General features: G+C 35.5%; 1 protein-coding gene and 1 non-coding gene across 2 annotated transcripts in view; one reads left to right on the forward strand and one right to left on the reverse strand.

Annotated features, from left to right (window-relative positions):
- Window positions 1-23,354, reverse strand: part of LOC129111503 (CLIP-associating protein 1-A-like) — a 34,063-nt gene extending 10,709 nt beyond the window's left edge. Inside the window, 22 exon segments of the mRNA XM_054623472.1 lie at window positions 523-579; window positions 582-713; window positions 1,123-1,218; window positions 2,440-2,637; window positions 3,162-3,208; window positions 3,428-3,595; window positions 3,683-3,760; window positions 4,707-4,766; window positions 5,379-5,449; window positions 5,535-5,670; window positions 5,764-5,909; window positions 6,006-6,098; window positions 6,172-6,242; window positions 7,261-7,389; window positions 13,862-13,932; window positions 14,478-14,575; window positions 15,105-15,180; window positions 15,834-15,925; window positions 16,021-16,124; window positions 16,952-17,030; window positions 21,815-22,176; window positions 23,097-23,354. Of these exon segments, the coding sequence (XP_054479447.1) occupies window positions 523-579; window positions 582-713; window positions 1,123-1,218; window positions 2,440-2,637; window positions 3,162-3,208; window positions 3,428-3,595; window positions 3,683-3,760; window positions 4,707-4,766; window positions 5,379-5,449; window positions 5,535-5,670; window positions 5,764-5,909; window positions 6,006-6,098; window positions 6,172-6,242; window positions 7,261-7,389; window positions 13,862-13,932; window positions 14,478-14,575; window positions 15,105-15,180; window positions 15,834-15,925; window positions 16,021-16,124; window positions 16,952-17,030; window positions 21,815-22,015 (2,203 nt within the window). The 5' untranslated portion in view covers window positions 22,016-22,176; window positions 23,097-23,354.
- Window positions 17,962-18,090, forward strand: LOC129112022 (U4atac minor spliceosomal RNA). The gene has a single exon (XR_008532358.1). It is a non-coding gene; the product is annotated as a U4atac minor spliceosomal RNA (small nuclear RNA).
- Window positions 23,355-25,782: the final 2,428 nt, after the last annotated feature.

Below are 25,782 nucleotides of genomic sequence, written 5' to 3' on the forward strand. Positions count from 1 at the left end.
ACAGACAGACAGACAGACAGACAGACAGACAGACAGACAGACAGCAGCGCGAGGGGAGAGATTAGCTTGCAGCACAGACAGCCAGACAGTGACAAACCTGAAGCTCTGCAGAGAGTGTTAGTGGAGCGGGAGAGAGGGAGAGTCAGACTGCTGCAGGTTCAGAGTTAGTGTGAGGAGGAGGAGGAGGAGGAGGAGGAGGAGGAGGAGGAGGAGGAGGAGGAGGAGGTCTTTGTGTGGTGAGAATGCAAAACAATTCATGTTCTGTCGACCTTCAAACTCACATCTGAGCTTTTTGTTCCAAAGATTTCCTTAAACCTCTGAAGACGTTCATTCAGATAAAAATGTTAAATATGTTTTATTTTGGTATAAGATGTGTTTAAGGCATCACAAACTGCAGCTTCACTTCTCTCAACCGTCCTAAAGATTCCACATTTTGTGACTCTGGTTTAAATGTTCCCTCTGCAGTTCTTCTTCTTATAACAGACTGTTATTATGAAATACATATTTATTGGCCCTCCTTACCGGCGGCTGATCTGGAGGGGCTGGTCTCTCGGCTGCAGCCGTGGCTGCGGTGACCTCGGGTCGGGTCTTGTCGCTGAGGACGCTGGACGTGGTGTTGGCGGCGGCGGCGGAGGAGGAACCCATGTTCGTCCTCGGGATTCTGCCGTAGCCGGAGCTCAGCAGACGGCCGGGAGAACCGGACCTGCTGCCGGCTGAAACACAGAGGAAGAACTTCAGAGGTCGTCGGTTTAAGAATGTTTTAAACCGCATGTGTTTTATATAGTTGATGTAGAAAATATGACATCAAATAGTTCCCAATTAAAATAATTCTCTCCAATTTTAAAAAGGCATTTTATTATGTAAAAGCATTTTATGGTAAAAATACAGTTTTGAAAATTGTATAATTTTGTGATCAGTAAAGAAACTTAGAAAATGTCAAAACACAACCCAGCAAGTAAACAAGGAAACACATAAAGTAAAACCTGTTTTAATGATTGCAGGAGATTTTTACGAATATTTCTGGTTTATTTAAGGAAAATATTTCAAACCACTTCAGATATTTAGAGTTCAGATGTGTTAAGTGTGGTTTTATATATATATATGAGAAGAGAAGCCGCTCACGTTGAGACTGGGACACGACCTTCCCTCGACTCCTCCCCCGGCTGTCCGTCACTGACGGACCGTTTCCTGAACTCGTTCTCCTGGTTCGAACTCGACCTGAGAAAAAGACACACAGAGAGAAAACTCAACACCTTCAATCAAACATCAGAGAATTAAGTTTTCTACACCTCTGTCATGCAGAAACAGAGAAATTAAAATCATAAGGAGGGAAACGTGACAGAAGATACGAAACACAGAATAGTGAGAGATGAGAGACTCATTTTCATGAAAATAGATTCTTAAAAACAAGGACTTTTTTCTTAATTATCTTCCTCTTGAAAAATAATTAATAGTTAATAATAAATGAAGAAAACTAATAATAAATCAAAAACAGATGAAAAAAGTACTTTTTTGTGTTTGTTGTTGTAATACTAATTCCCACCACAAGAGGCTGACGTGCACCACTTCCTCATGTCCTTAACAGGAATTAAAGTTTTGTTTTTAGAGTGCATGGAGAAATTAAACCTCACCTGGAAGAAAAAGTATCACAGCAACAAACACATCGTCAAAAATGCCTAGTTTCCATATATTCTTAGATTCAGAGGGTTACATAAATCCCATTCTTTGTTTTGTTTTGGTTCTGAAATACATCACATCATGTTTTAAAATGTTCCATAGCAGACTTAAGTTTTTGTGTATCATTAAAAGAGAATTTATCGACAGACTGATCCGAGTGAAGCTACATGCGCAGACAGACAGTCCATGCACGGACAGTTCCATCACAGACGACCACCGTTACAGAACCGATGGAGGGGTAAAACAACACAGAACCCCCCCTCTGCCCACACACATGTAAACACACAGCAGCTTACCGTCTGCATTAACAGACCACAGGCCGTCTGACCGGAGGAGCCCAGGAGAGACACAACAAGGGTCAAGGGTCAAGACGTTAGGGGTTTAAATGTGCTTTAACTTTATTAGACCTGCTGTCTGTGCAGCTTGGACGTATTTCATGACACTCCAAAGCATCGAGAGCTTTTTTTGAGTGTTTTAACAGTCGATAGTTAAAGATACTGGAGCACAGAACACAGAGGAAAGAGTGTTTTTCTTTAGAGAAAAGTGTGCAAAAGCTTTCAAGAGTGTTTTGTCAATAAAGTTTTGTGTTTAGTTTTTGACAAATAAAGAGAGTAAATTCTGCAGTGAACAAACTGATATATAAATCTTAACAGTGATTGTTTCTATTGGAAGAAAACAGTATTGACTGGCTGCTCTTCATGCTGTTTGTAGTTTGAAGCTGAAGGGAAATGTAGTTCAATACTGCAGAGAGTTCCATCTTACCCAGTGAAGCGTAGGATCCGGGCGGGAGGGCCGAGGCCGAGCCGAAGGGCGAAGAGGGCGACTGCAGGGCGGAGGGCGCGGCGGGCATCCGGGTTCGGGCGGTGGCCGTGGCGGCCGCGTTGACGTCCACGTCGCTGCGAGAGCGCTGGAGGGAGCCGGGAGAGGAGGCGGCCGGAGTCCTGGTGTGGGAAGCTTTGGCTGCAACATGACATGACATGGCAATATTTAGCACCCCTTACTATTCATTAATTTATATATTTTAGCTCTATTATTATTTATTTATTTATTTTCATTATTTATTTTTCATTATTATATTTTTTATGCATTTATTTTATTTTTATATTTTATATATTAATATTATAAATGTTTACTATTTTATTATATATTTATGAACTTATTGCACTTACTTATTTTATTTATTATTTTTCAAATTCATTTTATTTATATCAATATTACATTCTTTTTTCTTTTTCATTTTTATTATATATCTATGCACTTTTTAAACTCACTTATTTCATTCTTTTTTTTAAATACATCTAAGCTATATTAGTACATTTTTATTTTTAGCAATTTCTATTGTATATTTATGAACTTATTGAACTTACTTACTTATTAAAATTAAAATCATTACCATATATTTTCCTGCTTACTTTCACCTTAAAAGTCTTTAGTTGATATTAAATCTGAACTCACATATTGTGAGTGAATTTAAAGTGACTTACATCTTGTTGAGCTGCTTCCAAAGGTGTTTTTTACCGGCAGCGGTCGACTGTGGAGACAAAAAGTGAAAAGAGAAAAATATCGGTTAACAACTTTGTTCAGGAAACAAACAAAAAAAAATTAAAACTGGTTAACAGCTTGAGAAACATAATAATTAGCGTCACTTTCGGGAAAAGCAAAAAGCAAAAATAGAACAGCTTGTAACAAATATTTAACATATTGTTCATCAAATAATAAACGACAGATCAGAGAGGAGGAGGCGTCTCACTTGAGGCTCTCCTGGGAGGAGGAGGAGGAGCGGTCGGAGGCCGGCAGCGACATCGTGTTGTCTCCGCTCCTCAGGTGAGCCTGCAGAGCCTTCTGATAGGACGACTCCAGGCCCTGGAACAGAAGCTCCGCCTCCCGCCTGAAGTGACCGTGGAAACACCAGTAACACCTGCAACGGTAAAAAAAACCATCTTATTGACCTGCTTCCTGTTTCTCCACACCACAGGGTTTCATGACTGGTCCAGGTGTGACTCACCTTCTGGCCACAGAGCGAGCCTCGGCGTCGGCGTCGTGGACCCCTTTCTTTATGGTCTCCATTAAAACGGTTCCGTGTCTACGAAGACGAGGAACAAACAATCATCAAACATTAAAGGTTCTTCGGGTCATGTGATACGGGATTCCTGCAGGGAGCTCGTTTTATCAGAGGTGAAAATTAAGAAAATCGCAGCTGGAATAGATCAGGGCTATTAAAGTTAAAATATTTATAAAAAATATATAATTAGAGGAATTCAGGCATATTTAGGATTTTGTAATCTCAGAGAATATTCAAGATTTTTTTAAATCTTTAATCTTGGATATTCTGAGGTAATAAAACCCAAACTTTATTGATAAAGTGCTATACTCTACAACCACACTACAGTATGAAGTCATGCACAGCGACCTTTGACCTCCTGCATGAGTCAGAAACCTCCCATCTGCTCTGTGGTCTGGACTCCATTAGCTGGACTAACACTTTGGGCTTTTACAGCTCCATTAATCAATATATTTTTTTTGATATGTATATTATGGGATGCCTGAGTCACAGACGTGAAACAAGGCCGCTCGATTAAAATAGTTTTAAAGTCGACCGTCTGCAGCTTCAAATCTGAAAACACTTTTAAATAAAATAGATTCTTATTAATTTATATCACAATCAGAGTATATAACACACACACACACACACACACACACACACACACACACACACACACACACACACACACACACACACACACACACACACACACACACACACTCTGATTGATCGATGAGAACCAGAGCTCTCCCCTGGTGTTGGGGGGGGGTCAGGTTTCTCCCTGGCAGCGAGAGGAAGCAGCCGGACTGAAACACAAAGAGGCTTTTGGATGCAGAGATCTCACCCCCCGACCTGGCATCGCCATGGTAACCGCTGAGATAGACCTCGACCCGGCCGGTGTCACATTTCTCAACATGAGGCGTGTAGTACTCGTGTACTTGTCGTACTAATACCTGGTGAACCCGATGTGTGTTTTGGTTCTCACCTCTCCAGAGAGCTCGTCTGCCAGTCCTTCAGCAGCAGCTCCAAGAACTCGAAGCAGCGCCTGAAACACAGAAGAACCGAGAACGAGAAGGTGTCAAAGCTTAGGAGGGAGCTTGGAAAATAAATATATTACTAATTATAATAATTATAATAATAGGAGAAGAGCAGTCAATATAATGAAACATATTCTATGTTATATAATATTAATTATAATATAATAAATAAACCCAATAAATTCAATTTTATAAAATGTAATAAAAACATGTAAATATTACATTTAAATAAATGGATTCATTAGAATAAAAATATATAAATAAATAAAAATGCATAAATGAATGAAGTAGAAATTATCAAAAACAAATAAAACAGAATTACAATTAACAAAATAGAGATAAATAAACCATAAATATAATTAAATAGAAATAGTGAAAATAGAAAATAAATAAATAAAATGAAACAGATAAAAAACAAATACATAAAAAACTTAATTAAATAGAAATAAATAAATGCAATTAAATAAAAATACCTAAACAAAATAAAATAAATATTTATAAAAAGTATTAATTCATTAAATTAACAACAATTAACGAGAGTTATCAAATAAATGAAATAAAGACATAATATAATAGAAAATACAATAAATACAACAAAAAGTCATATCTGAGTCTCTCACCTCCTGAGAGCCACAGATTTGGAGATACAGTTGCTGGTGATGATGGGGATGAGACGCGGGTAGTGTGTGTGCTGCAAAGCAACAAGAAAACTTCTGTCAAAACCTCAATGAGGAGAATAAGTCTCATCTACATCCGGAAGTGAAGCCTCCACCTACCCTCAGGATGAGGCGGATGGCCGACATGCCGGAGGTGGCCATGATTTTGGCGCTGTTGGGGACCAGGTTGAGGAGCATCGGCATGATGGCCTCCGCGGCGTGGTCGAACCGGCTGCCGAGCACCGCCGACAGGTGTCTGGTGACATCAAAGCACACAGGTGAGCCATGCTTCACCCACTAAACACCACCACAGAGAGAGAACCACCGGCTCATTGGGAGGTAAACTCACCCCAGAGTGAGGCAGGCCTCTCTCACCACCTGAGAGCGGAGGTCTTTGGCCGACAGTTTGAGCGCCGCCTCCGTCAGGCGCAGCTGCTGCGGGAAGCCGTCGAACTCTGCGGCGCCGGCCAGGAGCAGCGAGCGGACCTTCTTCAGCTGGAGGAGGACGGAGACAGAGGAGAGACGGAGATATAAGGAGACATAATCACCTCCATGGTCCTCAGAATAAGAGAGAGGACGGAGACGACTTACAGCCGCCACTCTGAGCTCCCAGTCCTTCTTATCGTCAGACAGCACGTCTCTGATCTTGGTCATGGCCTCCTCCACCTCCCTGTTGGAGTAGATCTGGTGGAGAAGCAGAAGGTGGATGAGACACTGCATGGAGACACTATAAAGGATCAGTGAAACGTCTCCAGACCTGCACGGTGGGGACGTCCTCAAAGGCCTGGATGAAGTCCTCCTCGTCCACAGCTCCAGCAACATCCCTCCCTGCAGGCCATTTAGGAAAATAAATACATTAAAATAAAAAGCCACCTCGCCTTCTAAAGGGCTCTTCAACCTGTGAAACCTGTGTTTGTTTTCTTTTATTTTTCACAGTTTTGTTTATTGGAATTTTTGAACGTCGATTTCCAGACGGATTAAAGTACAAAGGTTAATACCTCTGTATGGGTGACAGAGAGATAGCGTTAGTTAATAGTAAATAATAAATATATGGTAAAAAAACCACTTGATAATTATAAGTAAATAAATAACATAAAAATAAATAGAAATAGAAATAAATCTACCTAAAAATATATAAATAAAAAAGAAGTAAAAACAATAAATAAGTGGATAAAGAAAGTTAAATAATAAAAAATAAAAAAGTAGCAGTACATGTAAAAAAATATAAATAATAGAAAAAATGAATCCAAACAATAATAAGTAAATAATAGATGAATATATAAAGAAAAAGTAAAAAATAAATGTGAAAAAGTCTAAGTAATAAGTATTAATAAAAAATAAGTAAAACAATAAAAAAGTAAATAATAGAAATAAATAAGAGCAAGAATAAAAATGTAATAAAAAAACAGCAGTAGTGTTATAAAAACATTCTAAATAAAAAATGTTTAATAAAAATAAGTAAAACAATAAAGAAGTAAATAATAGATAAACAAGAGCATGAAGAAAAATGTAAATAAAAAAGCCAGCAGTAGTTAAAATGTTTTAATAAGAAAAGTTAATAATAAATAAATAAATAATAAATAAAATAAATTAAATAATCATAATTTAAAATTTAAAGTGAATTTAAATTTAATTTTATAATTACCTATTATTTAAATTTGACCATTTATGACCATTATATTGCTTCACTTTCTAAATGTCACATACAGCTGATAACTCCAAGAATACAAACACACAGTTTTTCTTGGTTGTTGCCAATAAGGGTATTAAAATGTAAATGTCTGCATTAATGAAGCGTTTTAATGCATCGCCCTTTTTTATCTGGGGTTTATTGGTGATGTCTGACCTGCAGACTTGGCGCTGGAGGCGGAGGCGGGGGGGCGTCGGAAGGATCCCATGCTCACCGCCTTCTTCCCTTTGGACGACGACGAGGAGCGACCGCCGTCCCCGGAGTCATCGTCCTCAAAGTTTTTGTCTGGAGGAGGAAGAGGAGAGTCACATGACTGAAGGACTTCAGAGCATCCCAGCGATGTGGAGGACGCAGGCGGACGTTTGAACAGCTGATCCAGAGGACATAACTCACATTCCTTCATCAGACAATATGTCCAGTGTTCCCAGTAAGACGCCCACTGTGACCACAGGAGGAGTGGAACTATGACTGAAATGTGCTTTAATATCTCAGTTATCTGCGTTTCTGTTTCTTAATGAATTAATTAAAGGTGGAATTGGGGAATATTTATCGATTAGCAGCTCAAATTTGAAGTCGAAATCCATGTTTACTGCTTAATCTATCAGGTGTGAACATTTCAAAATAAAGTCATACACATAATTAAATAAATAAATACGTAATAATAACATTGAGAGCAGAACAAATGACTCCTGTGGTCGACAATCGAGCGTCACGTGAGCTCAGGAATCTGCACAGCGAGCAATCAATCCTCTTCCATTATTTACCGTTCACACACACGCACGCACACGCACACACACACACACACACACACACACACACACACACACACACACACACACACACACACACACACACACACACACACACACACACACACAGACAGCCAACACATCATTCATCTCCCATCAGGATGCAGTTTTTCTCTCCTTGCAGGATCAAAGCATGATGCAAGGTGACTGTGTGTGTGTGTGTGTGTGTGTGTGTGTGTGTGTGTGTGTGTGTGTGTGTGTGTGTGTGTGTGTGTGTGTGTGTGTGTGACAGGTCTAACACGTTAACATCAACACAGCAGGAGGAGGAGGAGAACCAGGATGAAGAGCGAGAGAATCCCTTAAAGATACATTTCTAACAAACAACCTGAATGTTTCTTCTATCACAGTTTAAAAGAAGTTCGGACCAGGAGTTTAACACTGTGAGAAAAAACCATTGATTTTAAATCAAAAGACACTAAATTAAATATATTACACGCCCTTCATAGAGAAATACAGATCCCAAGATGCATCAGAAACACAACTCTCTGAATACCTGAGCTTCAACGAGAGAAAAATAACCATTCTGATGGTCGATTTGTCGTAAAAGTAGTTTTTAAATTCAGCTTTTAGCCGTTCAAATATGAAGATTATATAGATTATATTAAGCTTAATATCTTTTTTTCCAAACTCACAAAAACAACATCTGTATGGACATTCTATACACCAAATTAATCTAGAAAATAGCCGTAAATGAAAACAACAACGACAGAACTATTCAGTTTAAACACTAAATAAATAATGAACAGAATTATATTAACTCTCCTCTTCCTGCAGCTCCTCAGAGACAAACTAGTCCTGTGTTTTGTCCACACAACCTCCAGCTGAGACACATTCCTTCTGGTTTCACCATGCACCTCCTCCTCCTCCTCCTCCTCCTCCATCACCTCCTCTAAACTACAAGCAGCAGCTTACAGGAGCAAATCCGCCTGCAGACCAGTTTCCTCAGCATGCCGGCAGACAGACAGACAGACAGACAGACAGACAGACAGACAGACAGACAGACAGACAGACAGACAGGTGGACAGACAGACAGGTGGTCCTCCAGTCCTCTGAGCTCCTCACATGGTCCTCCTCCAGCTGAGGAGAGAGAAGAGGGGAGGAAGCTGGCCTCCCCCCTCTCTCCTGTCTGGAAGCATGTGCATCTAAATCTGATCCTCCTCTCTCTCCGTCTTTGTCCTCCGGTTTACTTCACCCGCTGGAGGACGGAGGAGCGATGGAGGAGAGGAGGAGGAGGAGGAGGACCAATGGGAGGAGAAGGGAGGAGGAGTCAGAGATGAGGGACAGCTCTGGTGTCATCATGACTCAGGAGAGGAGGAGGTTTAAACGTGTAGAATAACTTCAATATCATCAGGTTGTTTTTATTCTAATGTTTAGTATTTATTTAACATCTGTCAAAAATTCACTGTTTTACTATCATATATATATATAGTATGTATATATATGAATATCAGGACCATTTTATCATTTTAACTTTGGAACATCTGAGTTTAATATTTCTTTCTTTGCACGTCAATATGTTTTATTGAAACTGTTGTTTATTTGTCATGAGAACTTGTACTTGATTTTTCTTTACCTCTGTCTGCATTCATATCCTTAATTAGTTTCCACCGGCTGATTAGAAAATACTAAAAGCTGGTAAAAGCTGGAAAACATTTCCCACAATGAGCTTCATATTCTATAATAATATTCTCTGAAAACAAGATAAATTTGGCTGTAAATTTAAACTAAAACTTAAATGAAATCATCTGAGTTTTGCATAAATTCATATTTCAGTTCGACATCATGTTAACGTGCTGCTGATGGAGCAGTTAAAATAAATATATATGAAGAAATATGACAAGTTCTCCTCCAGATATCTGACTACAAGTTTCACTCCACACAAGATGGAGCTGTTTCCCCACAAGAGTTTATCCAACCGACTTCTATTCTTCATAATCTGACAACATGTGACCCTGAAGGAAAACCAGTTCCTGAAGGCTTTAAAGGAAACCATGACAACAACAACAACAACAACAACAACAATAACAACAACAAAAACAACAACAACAACGCTCCAGACAACACTTCATTCCAGAACTGTCCCTGTATTTTAGGTGGAGAAATGGAAAAATGACTCTTATATCTTTGCATTTATCTTATTTAGAGTCAAAACAATCAGATCATTAATTTTTTTTTTGCTGTTTTCTCATATTTGATGATTAACAATGATTGGGTTAATTAAAAAAATGCATTATATATTTATCTCTTCTTGCAGGGAGATTAAATGTGTAGCACAAATTTTTTTAATCGCTAAAATGTTGGAAAAAACATAAATATCATGCCTTTTAGTCATTTGCATGCTTCAGACAATGGTTACTTAATTTCCCACAATGCACCTGAAGCCTGTTTAACGCTCACATTCTTCTGGGACTTGATGAAGCTCGCCCAGAGTCCCAGAAGACACCACACGAGTGTTTTCACACACAAGTTCATCGTGTTTGACGGGTGATAAAGTTAAATAATAACTTTCTGTTGAGAAAGATAAAGATGAACGTGATTAATAACTGATCCTTTTCTCTGGACGCCGGGTCAAAGGTTCTCCTCCTGGCAGCGCCTCAAAGTCTTTGGGAGCTCGGAGACTGATGCAGTCTGACAGCTGATCGCCCCAAAGTTAATTCATAAAATGACTGAGGAGGAGGAGGAGGAGGAGGAGGAGGAGGGGGAGGGGAGGCGTGGGAGAGAAGCTCAGAGCCCTGCAGCTGCAGCTTCTAATCTCCTCCCACTGAAACCAACAATGAAAGCACCGAGCAGCTCAACAGGTGAGCTCCCACCTGATGCAGGTGAGGCTTTACATCTGTGGATGAATGCAGAACAACAGAGGGAGGGACGTTCCCACAGAGTGATGTTCCCACAGAGTGATGTTCCCACAGAGGGACGTTCCCACAGAGTGATCAGGAAACCAAGATGAGTTCAAGTGGGCGACAGACTGCAGGATCTTACGGTTCTTTGCATGCAGTTTTTGGGATTAATCAATAACTTCTTTGGTTCGTGCATTAGTCTTCAAATGTCACGTTTTGTTCAAAAAGATATTCAGTTTAAAATTATATAAATTTAAGACAAGCAGCAAATCCGTACTGGAGAATGATTTTGCTTCAGAAATTATTTAAATAAATAAGTAAATTATTATTTATTATTATTATTTTGAAATATGAGTTAATACTTAATCAGAATTAGACAATTATCTGTCTATTAAACTGTTTTTGTTTTTTTTGGAATTATTGGACTTTGTAGAAGCCGCTGGACTAATAAACAAGTTCCAAAAGATAAATTCAGCTTCTTTCCTTTCGATTTTCTTTTTAAAAAGATGAGACATCATTTTTTACAGACATACATATACATATTTATCTGCATGTATCTTTGTATGTTTTTGTTGACATGTCGGGTCTTTAGCGTCTCTGTTCCTGTTTGGAGAAAACCACTTCCTGTTTGTGATCCTTCAGTTTTTTCCTGTTGTGTTTTTCTGCAGAGAAACAGTTCATAACAGGGCCACTTTAAAAATAATAGAAGGAAAAAAGGAAATAAATAGGGGAATTAAAATACAAATAAATAAATGTAAATGTATGTCACATTTTATCAATTATTTAATGCTTATATTTATTTCCAGTATTATTTTTAGTACATTAATATTATTTATTTATATAATTTTGATTCTGCTTCTGTCCTCTTTGTTTATGTACATGCAACATAACGTTAAACAACTTTTAAAGAGCACACGAACATCAAGCATTTATGTAGCTTGACTTGTTAGTGACAGAAAAAGAAATAATCTGCAACGATAAATCAACTACTCAAAACAAAAATGCACCAAAAATTAAGAATAATTTGACATTTATTTAAGCAAACAATTCATATAAAAAATGAATTGTTTGCTTAATGAATAGTTTAGTTATAAATATTAAAAAGAAAATCTAGAACAAGGACACAAAACATTTTGTTGAAAACCTTCAGGCTGTTTGTCTTTAATAAAAGAACGTATTAAAGGGACTGCTGGGGACGTTCATGAATAGTTGTTTTTATCTCTAAATTTAAACCATCTTTTTGCTTCTGGCTGCAGGAGAGAGATGTTTATTCCTCTGTGGATTATTATAACTTTATATACAATATTCTAAAAGGATTTTTATTGCTCCAATAAATAAGTTTATATCAACTGATCGCTCCAAACCCACCTTTTAATCTGATTTATCTGTTTTTTCCTGTCGACTGAATACTTTTGTCTCTATGTCAAGAAAAGTGCCAAATAAATAAAGTTTATAAACCTGCTCTGCTGCACAACGTTTCACCTGTCACCTGTCACACGACACAGAACACCTGCAGCACAAACACACCTCCAAACAGCAGCGTTATTTCCACCACGATCACCGGGATTATCAGAATATATTAGACGCAGAAAGCTACAGAGGATTAAACGCATCACTGAGCTCCAGTCACTTGTGACATTCACTTCCCAATTATGATCCCAGATTAATTATCAAGGCTGACGAGCAGGAAGAGAGTCGTGTGAAAACAAAAAGACATTTCCTCTCCGTGACAGACGGGTTCTTGTTTGAGATGGATTTACCTTTTTGTGAGGCGATACCTTTCCTCTGTGGAGCGGCTGCAGGAGAAACCCTGACCTGGAGCAAGAGCACTGCTGCCTCCTCCCTCCTCCCTAAAACCTGGTCTTGTGACTGGAGCTGACACCACTCCTACAAAATAAGAGCCCTGGGCTGTGTCTCTCCTTGGTTCTCAGTTTTTTCTGTCCTTTCTTTCTCTCTCTCTGTATCTTAATGTAGGTAAAGTTTATTTTGTTCAAACTCCTCAGTCCATTTCTCTCCTTCTCATATTATTATTTTTTTAACAGACACCCAAACTAAAGCTGTGAAGAGCTTTAATGTTTTAAATCTGATGTGATGAACACACACGCTTCACATTAAAAGCTTTTAACACGTAAACTACTAGAATGCTTTAATTGTGTCCGTCCACAAAAAGAACATAATAACAATGACACATTCATGTTGTTTCCCCCAAAGGAAGGTCTTTTATATCTGTGACTATTATTGTCTCTGAATCTGTGTTTGATTGTTGAACCAGAGAGGACAAATTCAACGTGTACAGCTGCTGATAACTGTGGATGTGATATTCTCCTGTTTGAAAAGCTCCCCGAGCACAAAGAGAACGGGCTCAGGTTGCGTTCTTACTGAGAGACAGTGAACACACCCCACTGGGACCGGTGGAAATCAGGAACGGGGAGTTCCCAGTTAGAACATGCTCATTGTGACGGAGAACAACAGAGAAATACAAACGAACCGAGAGCCGTTTTTTTATTGATGAATCTGCATCTACTGCAGGAATAAAACACGCCACGCCGACCTCTAAAAGTGAAACCAAAAGACACAACTTTTAGAGGGGTTTGTTTGTAAATTAAGAACTTTAATATCAGGTTTCTTCTCGCAAATTAATGAATTAAAATCTCAGAAAATATTAGAGTATTTTTCATGTTCAAAAGAGTTTCTCTCTTTTAGTTTATTGATTTAATATCAGAGAATTTCTGAGTTTTTATCGCAGATTTTATTATTTGATAATCTGATATGAAATATGCCGTATTAATCTCACAGCATATAAAAATTGTGTTTTATTTCGCTACTTTATTCTTATTTTTTCTTGACTTTTTCCTCAGAATATTACTCTCCTGTCTCCATTATTATTATTATTATTATTATTTAACCTTCAATGGCCCTAAAACGCCATCATAGATAATAAAATAAATGTACGTTGCAGGTATTCATGTTAGAACGTCAAATGTTTCACAGTGTCACTTATTCATAAAAATGACCACATGTTGGTGTCTCTAAACAACAAACAATACAAATCCACAAACAAAAACAAAACCATGCTGCCATGGCAACCAGAAGCAGGAGACGGGGTCTTACCTGACACAGGTGAGAGGACCATGTTCCCCGACCTCTGAACTTCGTCAAACTTACTGAAGATGACGTTGAGCCTGAAGGAAGGGGGGGGGACAGAGAATGAGCAGAAGGTTCACAGCAGAGATCCGGCTCCCGTCAGACTCCCCAGAGCCGTTACATAGGTCAAAGAAACAGTCTGTGCTTTCAGAAATACACAGAAACATCTGATTATCAATAATCACCAAGTATCTGTTGACTCAACCTTCATTTCAGGGAGAGATGTTTCTCTAAAGATGTTAATAAAAACAAAGACAGAGAGGCTTTTATGTCACTTTGTAGGATTCCTGATGCCACAATCTTCCGCACAATAAAACAAACGATCCACGCTGGGGCTGAAATAATTATTATTATAGTTATTTAATCATTTATGTGGCAAAGGTTGCATTAATTCTCTGCTTACAGATGCTGATTTTATCTGGTTTAAATCTTTGTAAACTAAATCTATTTTGGTCTTAACTGTTTTGACATTTTACAATAAATAAACATTTTGTTAACAATCGTCCAACACAGAGGTATTCTCATCGGATCACAAGGGGGATTAAGTTAATCACAGATTGTCCCAGAGAGCATTTGAACGCACCGTGACTGAGGAAGACCCTTCTTTCCCAAATCCATCCTCACTCGCTCTCCCACGTGGCGGTAAATCTCCACCAGGCAGTTCATGGCTCCGTCACGCACCTAAAAAACAACAGGTGAACACAAACTGTCAATCAAAACTGCATCTTATCACCTTGTTTACACCTTTAAAGAGAAAGTGTGTTTTATTAGCAGTTCAGGTATGTGTTGTTTGTAGAAAAGTTTGTTTCTCTCTTAAAAATCATGTAAAATGTATGATTTATTTTAAAGTTATGTTTTTGCTCTTTTGTTGCCTCCAATTTCCTTCATTTTTATTATATTTATGTGTGTTTTTGGAGTTTCTTCTGTCCTCAAAACAACCACAAAGGCAGATATAAATAATGTAGGATGGTGCTCATCGTGTTGGAGAGGACGAGTGCTTCAGGGAGAGTTTGGATTCAAACAGGAAGCTCGTGGGAACGGCTTCCTGTTCTGGACAGGAAGTCAGATTCCTGTGATGACAGACCTCTGCAGCCAATCAACTCACTGCATGTTTATAAGCGCAGAAGAAGGAGAACAGAGAACATGGGTTCTCCTCTGCTACGCTGTAGTGTGTGTGTCTGACCAGCAGAGGGCCGTCCAGGTGTTGTACCTGACTGGTGGGATCTCCGAGGAGGTTACAGATGTGAGGGACGATTTTACTGAGCGTCAGACTCTGAGATCCAAACCTGAGGACACAAGACACAACATCATTTGAGAATATCTCTGTAACGCCTGATAAGGCTGCTTTCTGCACAAAGTTGTTTTATTTTGAAAAATCAACCACATAAGTAAAACAGAGAGTGGATGTTTTGTAACGCTAATAAAATTGTCATTTAATCATTTTTCAAGCAGAATTTATAAGAATTTCTTGATTCCAGCTTATTGAATGTGAAGATTTTGATTATTTTCTTTGTTTTACATTTAAGTACATTAAATGTATTTATTTTTATTTGTACATAAAAAGTCATTTAAAGCTGTAAAAATGAGAAAATTCATAAAAAATCAAACATTCACCCACAAAAAATACAGAATAAATGTTAAATAATGTTAGAAAATAGTCTTTAATTGTTTATAAATAGTATTTAATTGTTTTTCAAGCAGTAATAATGGTTCCAGCTTCTCAAATGAAAATATTTTGATGCTTTTCTTAGTTTTAAAGTCATTTAATTAAATAATATTGTTTGTACACAAGTTACAATAAGTAAGCCGTCAAATTGAGATCTGGGGAATTTTCCAGTCTTTTGTGATATTTAATAGACCAAAGAATGATTATCATATTTATATTATTTTAATTCACCCCACTTTTAATATAAGAATCATGTAAAATGTCTTCACTTACACGTTTAGTGTAGAGATGAGACAGAGGCAGAGTCCCTCTCTGGTCCTGTTGTTCTTGTGTTTGAAGCCTCCCATCATTCGCTCCCACACAAACTGAGAAAGACACAAAGAGAAGCTTTTAGTCTGTGAAAAGTGTTGAAATCTGCAACAAAAGATGGTGAGTGTTTTTTTAAAAAGGTGTGCTTTACCTGAGGGTTAGCAGCCTGGTCCATGATCTTCAGCAGCAGCGCCTGGTCCTGGTCTCGGACCTGGTCTTTGGAGTCTCCTAACCGATCGATGAGGCTCGGCAGAACTGAGACCAGAGACACAATGTGACCATGAAGAGAGAGAAACGCCTGCACGTCTTCAGTTCAGTACGCTATTAAATACATATTTATTCATTTTTAAAATAAAATTCCAGGTAGTTCTAGTTTTAAGAAAGACATTTAATTTTTTTTAATAAAAGATTAATATTTAGATTAAATCAGTTAGAGTTTTCTTTTTATTTAATTTAATTTAATATATTAAATACAAATGTGTGCGATGAGCAGGAGAAACCGTAATTAAAATGTATATATATATATATATATATATATATATATATATATATATATATATATATGTATCTTCTTAAGTGTCTTTTGGATACCTATCAACAGGTACATCAAATTAAATAAGTAATTAAGAGGATCAGGGCATGAAAAAACATATAAACATATAAACATCTAAAGTGTATGAGAGCGTCAAAAACCTGATTTGTAATAAAGCAAATTTTAAATGCAAATTAAACATGACATTTATATTTAAAGCATGAAAAAAACATAAATAATGAAATTTATGTAATAAAATAACATGAAATATTGAAATGTTTATATTCTTTTATTTTGTAAATATAGAGATAAAGGAACATATTTTAACAAACCGTTATTTCATATAGTCAGGAATGACAGATTGAGCCTTTAAATATTGTTAAATGCATAATGCAAATATACATTACATTACATATAATCCATATAATAAATAGATATATTAATTATAGACAGTATAACAGTGATTTTCACTGCTCTACCTTTAAATCATCATGTTGTTTTTCCTCTTTAGTGCCTTTAAAATCCTTTAAAACCCTGTGTAGCGGCTCACCTGTCCCCACCTGCGTCCTGAACTTCTCCTGCAGCCGGCTGACCAGAGCGGACAGGATGTCCATCCCCAGCAGAACCACCTGAGACACAAAACAAACAGAAAGAAAAGCATTCACATCAACTACAACAGTAGACCACATGACACTAAAAACCTGTGCAATACAAATACACTGTGAAATACAATAGTTAATAGTTTCTGTCAAAGTTACATTCTGTGTATGTCTGTATATATAAATTTACTGTGGAATATGTCTGTTATATATTTTAGTTCTGTGGATTCTGTATATGTCTGTATATATAATATTTCAGTTACTGTGGATTCTGTATATGTCTGTATATATAATATTTCAGTTACTGTGGATTCTGTATATGTCTGTATATATAATATTTCAGTTCTGTGGATTCTGTATATGTCTGTATATATAATATTTCAGTTACTGTGGATTCTGTATATGTCTGTATATATAATATTTCAGTTACTGTGGATTCTGTATATGTCTGTATATATAATATTTCAGTTCTGTGGATTCTGTATATGTCTGTATATATAATATTTCAGTTACTGTGGATTCTGTATATGTCTGTATATATAATATTTCAGTTACTGTGGATTCTTTACTGTTTTTTACTGTTTTGTTTATTGCTCATTTGCTTATTTATACTTATTTTGATCTTGTTTTTTGTACTATGTCTCTTGTTTGCACTAATCCTGTACATTTCTGGACTAATAAAGGATTATCTTATTTTAACTCCAACAGAGGAGCAGCGCAGGAGAGACGGATTTGAATAGTGTGCTGCAAAGCATCATGGGTAATCCTCCCAAAACAAGAGTTTTCATTAAAAAAATAAAACAAAAACACCAAAACAAACAGTTTTATTGCGGTAAAACACAAATACAATCATATTATCTTTCATTCCATGAAGTAAAACACAGATTTATTTTTTAAAACACCACCATGAGTGAAGACGGTGTCTGGGTGTGACAAAGCGCCCTCCCGTGTCGGGGCTGTAACCTTCCTTGTCATGGGGTGGAACGGGAGGCTCAATGAACGCGTCGTGAGAGCCGCCCTGCTAACACCATAGCAACACTTACGCGTCACCTGAGCGTCACGCTTGGGCTATGACGCAATTTTTGGAAAAAACTCTCTATAATAGGAGAGAAAACTACACGTCATAAAAACATGTGAACTACATACAGCGACCTCTGGTGGAGAACGAGTGGTACTGCATGTTAATACTGCTTATTCAAGGTTAATATGTGACTTTTGTGTTTTAAAGTATGTTAAATTAGTGACAAGTAAACAGACATTTTCTATCTACTTATTTATAAATAATATATCTATATATATAAAATACACCCTACATGTATTCAAAGTACTCCTGAAATACTGTCATTTATTGTGTATTTTGTTCTAATTTAGATGTTAATGTACAATGCTGTTTACATTTGTATTTTTCTGTAAAAAAAACACAGTGGTGTTACATTTAATAATTAAAACTGCTTATTATTATTGTATTAAAGTATGTTAATTTTAGTGACAAGTAAACAGACATTTTATCATTTATTTATAAATAAATATATATATATATTATATATATATATATATATATATATATATATAAAATACACCCTACATGTATACAAAGTACTCCTGAAATACTGTCATGTATTGTGTATTTTGTTCCACTGATGTTAATGTACAATGTATATGCTGTCATATATATATTTAAAGAAGGTTTAGTAGTAAAATGTGTTTACATTTGTACATTTTTCTGTAAAAAAACAGTGGTGTTACATTTAATGATTAAAACTGCTTATTAAAGGTTTAATATGTGACTTTTATGTATTAAAGTATGTTAATTTAGACGTGACAAGTAAACAGACATTTCCATCTACTTATTTATAAATCTATATTATATATTATATATATATATATATATAATATAAAATACACCCTACATGTATACAAAGTACTCCTGAAATACTGTCATTTATTGTGTATTTTGTTACACTGATGTTAATGTACAATGAATATGCTGTCATATATATATTTAAAGAAGGTTTAGTAGTAAAATGTGTTTACATTTGTATACTTTTATGTAAAAAAAAAAATATATTACATTTAATGATTAAAACTGCTCCAAAAATGTCCAATATGTGACTTTTATGTATTAAAATAATGTTAAATTTAGACCTGAGAGGTAAACAGACATTTTACATTTACTTAAATATTAAAAATACACCCTACATGTATACAAAGTACTCCTGAAATACTGTCATTTATTGTGTATTTTGTTACACTGATGTTAATGTACAATGAATATGCTGTCATATATATATTTAAAGAAGGTTTAGTAGTAAAATGTGTTTACATTTGTATACTTTTATGTAAAAAAACAAACAGTTATATTACATTTAATGATTAAAACTGCTTATTAAAGTGTATTAAAGGTTTAATATGTGATTTTTATGCATTCAAATTATGTTAAATTTAGAATGTTTAGTAGGAAAATGTGTTTACATTTGTTTATTTTTATGCAAAAACACAGAAATTCGAGTGTAAGACAAACATTTCTTTCTCTAAATGTTATCCTGTGACTTCATATTAGAGCTGAAACTATTGATTAACAGTAAATTAAATGGTAAATTGAATATATATTGATGCTGTTTGTCAGACAAACTACGACTACACTTAAATGAAGCGTTGTCAGCTGTAGCCGCCCGTGGCAGCGTGATTTACTGAACAGATGAATTCGTTGTTCTCCGTTTCTTTAAAGGGTGAATAAACAAGGTTCAGCTGTCGGCCTGCACCATCAAGCTGTCTGTGGTCATCAACAGCTGATGAATCACACACACACACACACACACACACACACACACACACACACACACACACACACACACACACACACACACACACACACACACACACACACACACACACTAAATCAACTCCATCTGTGTGTCTGCACATTGAAGGGTTTTACTGCCACAGAGGAGCAGGAAGCTGGATGTCACAGAGTGAAGGAAACTGGGCTAATGGTTCTGGTAAATTAAGACGCGCCGCCGCCGCAGACGCCACCCGAGAGCCTCGGCCCCATTACGGCAGCGATGTGATTGGTTGTGTGTGTGTGTGTGTGTGTGTGTGTGTGTGTGTGTGTGTGTGTGTGTGTGTGTGTGTGTACATGTACAACTCGCCTGAGCATCACACAAAACTCCATTGACAAATCTGGCATTTTAGTGCCTCCTAAAATCTAATCCCAAATAAATATCTAGACAGAAAGTAGAGTGTCTGTTCTGGAGCTTTCTATGGGGTCACATGGTCTTCTTCAGCAGTTCCAGTCCCACAACAGACCGACTCTGCTGGGGAAGGCTTTAAATAGACCTTGTGGTGTCAACAACTAAATATTAGATACACATGAGATTCACCACATGGCTCTATTTATATGAATCTAAATACATTTAATGGGCTGCAACTAATTTAAATGTTCATATTTGATTAATCTATTGATCAAAATCTAACAATATAAAGGTCCCTATGAGTTGTATGGAACTTTATCTCTAGTTTATCTGAACAAAATATAATATAAAGTAATAGATATTTGGTTAAAATACACGTTTAAGAAGATATTATAAAGGAATTGGGAACATTAGCTCCAGTAACACTTCACTAAAGGCTTTTAATTGTTTAATAAAGTCGTGTTAGTGGAAAAAGTGATGCACATCTGGAGAAATCAAAAAGGAAAATGTACCTTTTACAACACAGAACTACAAATTAATCCATAAACGGGAAATATGGTGAAGCTACGTGACACATTTCAGTGTATTACTACTATTACTGAAGTACTATTAGCACGGAAACACCTCATTAAACTGCAGCAGCTCTGTGTCACATTTCTGTGCCTCATATCTGCATAAATGACACGCAAATGCTCACGGACGGCATGCAAATCATGCGCCATGGTAACGGGAGGAGGGAGCAGCCTGCAGTGCATGTACAGGGAGATATAGGTTAGTAAATGAAGCGCTCCCCGAGGACAGTTTGTCCCCGATCACCTGCAGGAATCAGCTGATTTAACACCTAAAGCCCCTCCTGCAGTGTCACCCGTCATCATAACTCCACAGCTGGAGGGATTAACGGGGAGAGGAGCTTGGTAACGTTCATTTTTCTGTATAGAGCGACACGTTTGTGGACCGAAAAACTGAGAAACACAGTTGTTTTTCACAGTAAACATTTAAAATTGAGTTATTTGCTTTTGGGGATTCATTTTATGTCAAACTCATTGTTTCTCTGCTGGTAAATGTCTTTTTTCAACCCATTTTTTAGCCTTTTTTCTGGACATTTCTTTCATTTTTGTAAATCTAATCCTTATTTTGGGATAGTGAAGTGTATTTCAACCCACAAAGAGTTTGATTTATTGGTCTGAAATGTAATTATAACTTAAAAGAAGGTTCCTGGTAACCACTATGTAGTTTGGTTCTAATAACTGAATTAGGTTTCTGTGTTTCAGTCAGATGAGTCACAGGAGTTGTAAGATGTAAAACGTGACATTTGTTAGCAGGAAACCAAAGAATTAAAAAATATAAAGTGGATTTCACAATAACAAAATGATTGCATTATATTTAACTAAAGGAAATTCCGTTTCCGTTTGAAGAAGATCACAGCAGCTAATGATATGAAGTTTTGTTATATTCTGCTCAGTACACACCGTGCTCTAGATCAAACCAACAAAACATCTGTGTTTGTGATATTTTTAAACGTCTGAGGCTCTGGATTCGGTCTCTTTGTTCCACTATCATGCACCAAGCAGATGTGATGCAACAGCTGAAAGTCACCTCCATGAATCGACACACTGAGCTCACCTTGAAGTTGCTGGAGTTGACCCAGGAGCTGGCCACTGCGTCCACCGTCCTGTCCAGCAGGGTCTGGTCCTCCTCCATGCCGGGTGACCTCCCCGGGTCCAGGATGAGCTCCGTGACCTCCTGACCCACCTGGAGCCTCGTGCCCACGTCCTTCTGCAGCACCTGCTCCAGCAGGTACTCCATGCTCACCTCCTGCTCCATTCAAGACTCCCAGCTGGTCGTTGTGTCCCCCCTCACCGTCTCCAGGAGCTGCTGCAGCTTTCTCCGCCGGTTCTGGTCCCTAAGAGGCGGCTGCTGATGGAGGATGAGCCGCTATGAGCACCGTGACCTCCCGCTGTGCAGCCACACTGTGCTGCATGCTCCTGTTCAAACACAACGAGGGGGACGTTTACAAACTAGATCCTACCAAACACACTTGTCAAGAAGGCCAGCAGTGATCTTTAATGATCTTTAATGAGATGCATATGTAACATGAATGATCATTCATTTAGCCGGGGCGGCTGTGGCGTAGTGGAGAGCAAGGTAGTTCTCCAATCAGAGGGTCGGTGGTTCGATACCCGGCTTCGGCAGTCGATGTGTCCTTGGGCAAGACACTTAACCCCAAGTTGCTCCTGAAGGCCATCGGTGTGGACTGGATGATGAATGTTAGTTAGAGTCTGATGGTGGCACCTTGATGGTAGCCTGTCATCAGTGTGTGAATGGGTGAATGATATGTAACATACTACTGACTGTAAGTCGCTTTGGAGAAAAGCCTCTGCTAAATGACTGTAATGTAATGTATGTAATATGCATCTCATTATATGTAACATGAATGATCTATAATGAGATGCATAAGTAACATGATTGATCCATAATGAGATGCATATGTAACATGATTGATCATATGCATCTCATTATATGTAACATGATTGATCCATAATGAGATGCATAAGTAACATGATTGATCTATAATGAGATGCATAAGTCACATGAATGATCTATAATGAGATGCATAAGTAACATGATTGATCTATAATGAGATGCATAAGTCACATGATTGATCTATAATGAGATGCATAAGTCACATGATTGATCCATAATGAGATGCATAAGTCACATGATTGATCTATAATGAGATGCATAAGTCACATGATTGATCATATGCATCTCATTATAAGTAACATGATTGATCATATGCATCTCATTATAAGTAACATGATTGATCTATAATGAGATGCATATGTCACATGACTGCTCATAAGCCCCGCCCCGCAGACACTAGCCCCGCCCCTCGTAGACTTACCTGCCCAGGTGACCCTCCAGCCCCAGCAGTGTGTTTAGCAGTTAGCTCCTCCAGTTAGCCACATTAGCTGCTAGCTCTCCTCTCAGCCGGTGACCGGATGCGACGCCGCCCTGCAGACTCCCGGGTCCCCGTCCTCCTCTGAGCACGTTGAACACTTTATACTGAATGCTGAAGGTGTTTTAAAGTGTAAAACACTCAGCTGGAGCTCCACCAGCCGCTCAGTGAGGTTAAAAGAAGACCAGACTCTTGATTCGCGTTAGTAAGTCACAGCGTGGCCCGTGGCGGACACCGTAGAGCCCGCAGCGAGGCGACACCCACCGGCAGGGACGCGCAACAACACCCTTATTATTATTTTATTTTATTACATTTTATTAAATTTTACATTTTATTGTATTACATTTTATTAAATAAAATTTATTTTTGTTATTTTTGTTTCATTTATATTTTTTTTTAAAATTTTAACTATATTTATTTTATTAAATTGTATTCCATTTTATTAAATTAAATGTTATTTTTGTTTCATTATATATATTTCTTTAATTAAAATTGTAACTATATTTATTTATTTTATTAAATTGTATTCCATTTTATTAAATAAATTGTATTTTGTTTTTGTTTCATTATATATTTTTTTATTTTTCTATTAAAATTTTAACTATATTTTATTTTATTAAATTGTATTACATTTTATTAAATTAAGTTTTATTTTATTTTTGTTTCATTGTATATATTTTTTAATTAAAATTTTAACTATATTTTATTTTATTAAATTGTATTACATTTTTTAAATTAAATTTTATTTTTGTTTCATTTTATTTTATTTTTACATTTTATTAAATTGTATTATATTGTATTAAATAAAATTGTATTTTGTTTTTGTTTCATTATATATATTTTTCTTTTTATTAAAATTTTAACTATATTTATTTTATTTTATTAAATTGTATTACATTTTATTAAATTAAATTTTATTTTTGTTTCATTGTATATATTTCTTTAATTAAAATTTTAATTATTTTGTTTTTGTTTCTTTATATTTATTTTATTTTATTTTATGAAATTGTATTACATTTTATTAAATTAAAATGTATTTTTGTTTCATTTTTCTATCAAGATTTATTTATATTTTATTTTATTAAATTGTATTAAATTACATTTTATTTTATTTTTCACTTATTTTTTATTACATTAAAGTGTAAAACACTCAGCTGGAGCTCCACCAGCCGCTCAGTGAGGTTAAAAGAAGACCAGACTCTTGATTCGCGTTAGTAAGTCACAGCGTGGCCCGTGGCGGACACCGTAGAGCCCGCAGCGAGGCGACACCCACCGGCAGGGACGCGCAACAACACCCTTATTATTACTTTATTTTTTACATTTTATTTTAATTTTTTGTTTTTTTATTACATTTTATTATTAAAATTGTATTTTATTTTTTTTGTTTCATTATTTATTTTTGTTTTTATAATTTTAACAATATTTATATTTATTTTATTAAATTGTATTACATTTTATTAAATTAAATATTATTTTATTTTTGTTTCATTATATATATTTTTTAATTAAAATTTTAACTATATTTATTTTATTTTATTAAATTGTATTACATTTTATTAAATTAAATTATTATTTTATTTTATTTTTTGTTTACATTTTATTATTATTTTATTTTTTTTATTATATAATTTTAACTATAATTTTATTTTATTAAATTGTATTACATTTTATTAAATTAAATGTTATTTTATTTTTGTTTCATTATATTTTTTTTATTAAAATTTTAACTATATTTATTTTATTTTATTAAATTGTATTACATTTTATTAAATAAAATTTTATTTTTTTTTGTTTCATTATATATATTTTTCTTTTTATTAAAATTTTAACTATATTTATTTTATTTTATTAAAAATTTATATTTATTTTATTTTATTTTATTATATTTTATTAAATTACATTTCATTTTATTTTAGTTTCATTTTATTAAATTAAATTAACATTTTATTTTTGTTTCATTTATTTTATTTTATTTTTCTATCAAGATTTATTTATATTTTATTGTATTACATTTTATTAAATTACAATTTTTGTTTCATTATATTTTATTTTATTTTTCTATCAAGATTTATTTATATTTTATTTTATTAAATTGTATTAAATTACATTTTATTTTATTTTATTTTCACTTATTTTTATTATTTTTTATTACAATTAGTTGAACACTTTATAAAACTCAGCTGGAGCTCCACCAGCCGCTCAGTGAGGTTAAAAGAAGACCAGACTCTTGATTCGCGTTAGTAAGTCACAGCGTGGCCCGTGGCGGACACCGTAGAGCCCGCAGCGAGGCGACACCCACCGGCAGGGACGCGCAACAACACCCTTATTATTATTTTATTTTATTACATTTTTATTTTATTTTATTAAATTGTATTACATTTTATTAAATAAAATTGTATTTTGTTTTTGTTTCATTATATATTTTATTTTATTAAATTTTTATTTTATTAAATTGTTTCATTATTACATTTTATTTAAATTGTATTACATTTTATTAAATTAAATATATATTTGTTTCATTATATTTTTTTTATTAAAATTAAATTTTATTATAAAATTGTATTTTATTTTATTCAAATTTATTACTTTTTTATTAAAATTTTAATTATATTTATTTTATTTTATTAAATTG

Source organism: Anoplopoma fimbria, chromosome 22 (assembly GCF_027596085.1).
Source record: "Anoplopoma fimbria isolate UVic2021 breed Golden Eagle Sablefish chromosome 22, Afim_UVic_2022, whole genome shotgun sequence".
Taxonomy (NCBI): Eukaryota; Metazoa; Chordata; class Actinopteri; order Perciformes; family Anoplopomatidae; genus Anoplopoma; species Anoplopoma fimbria.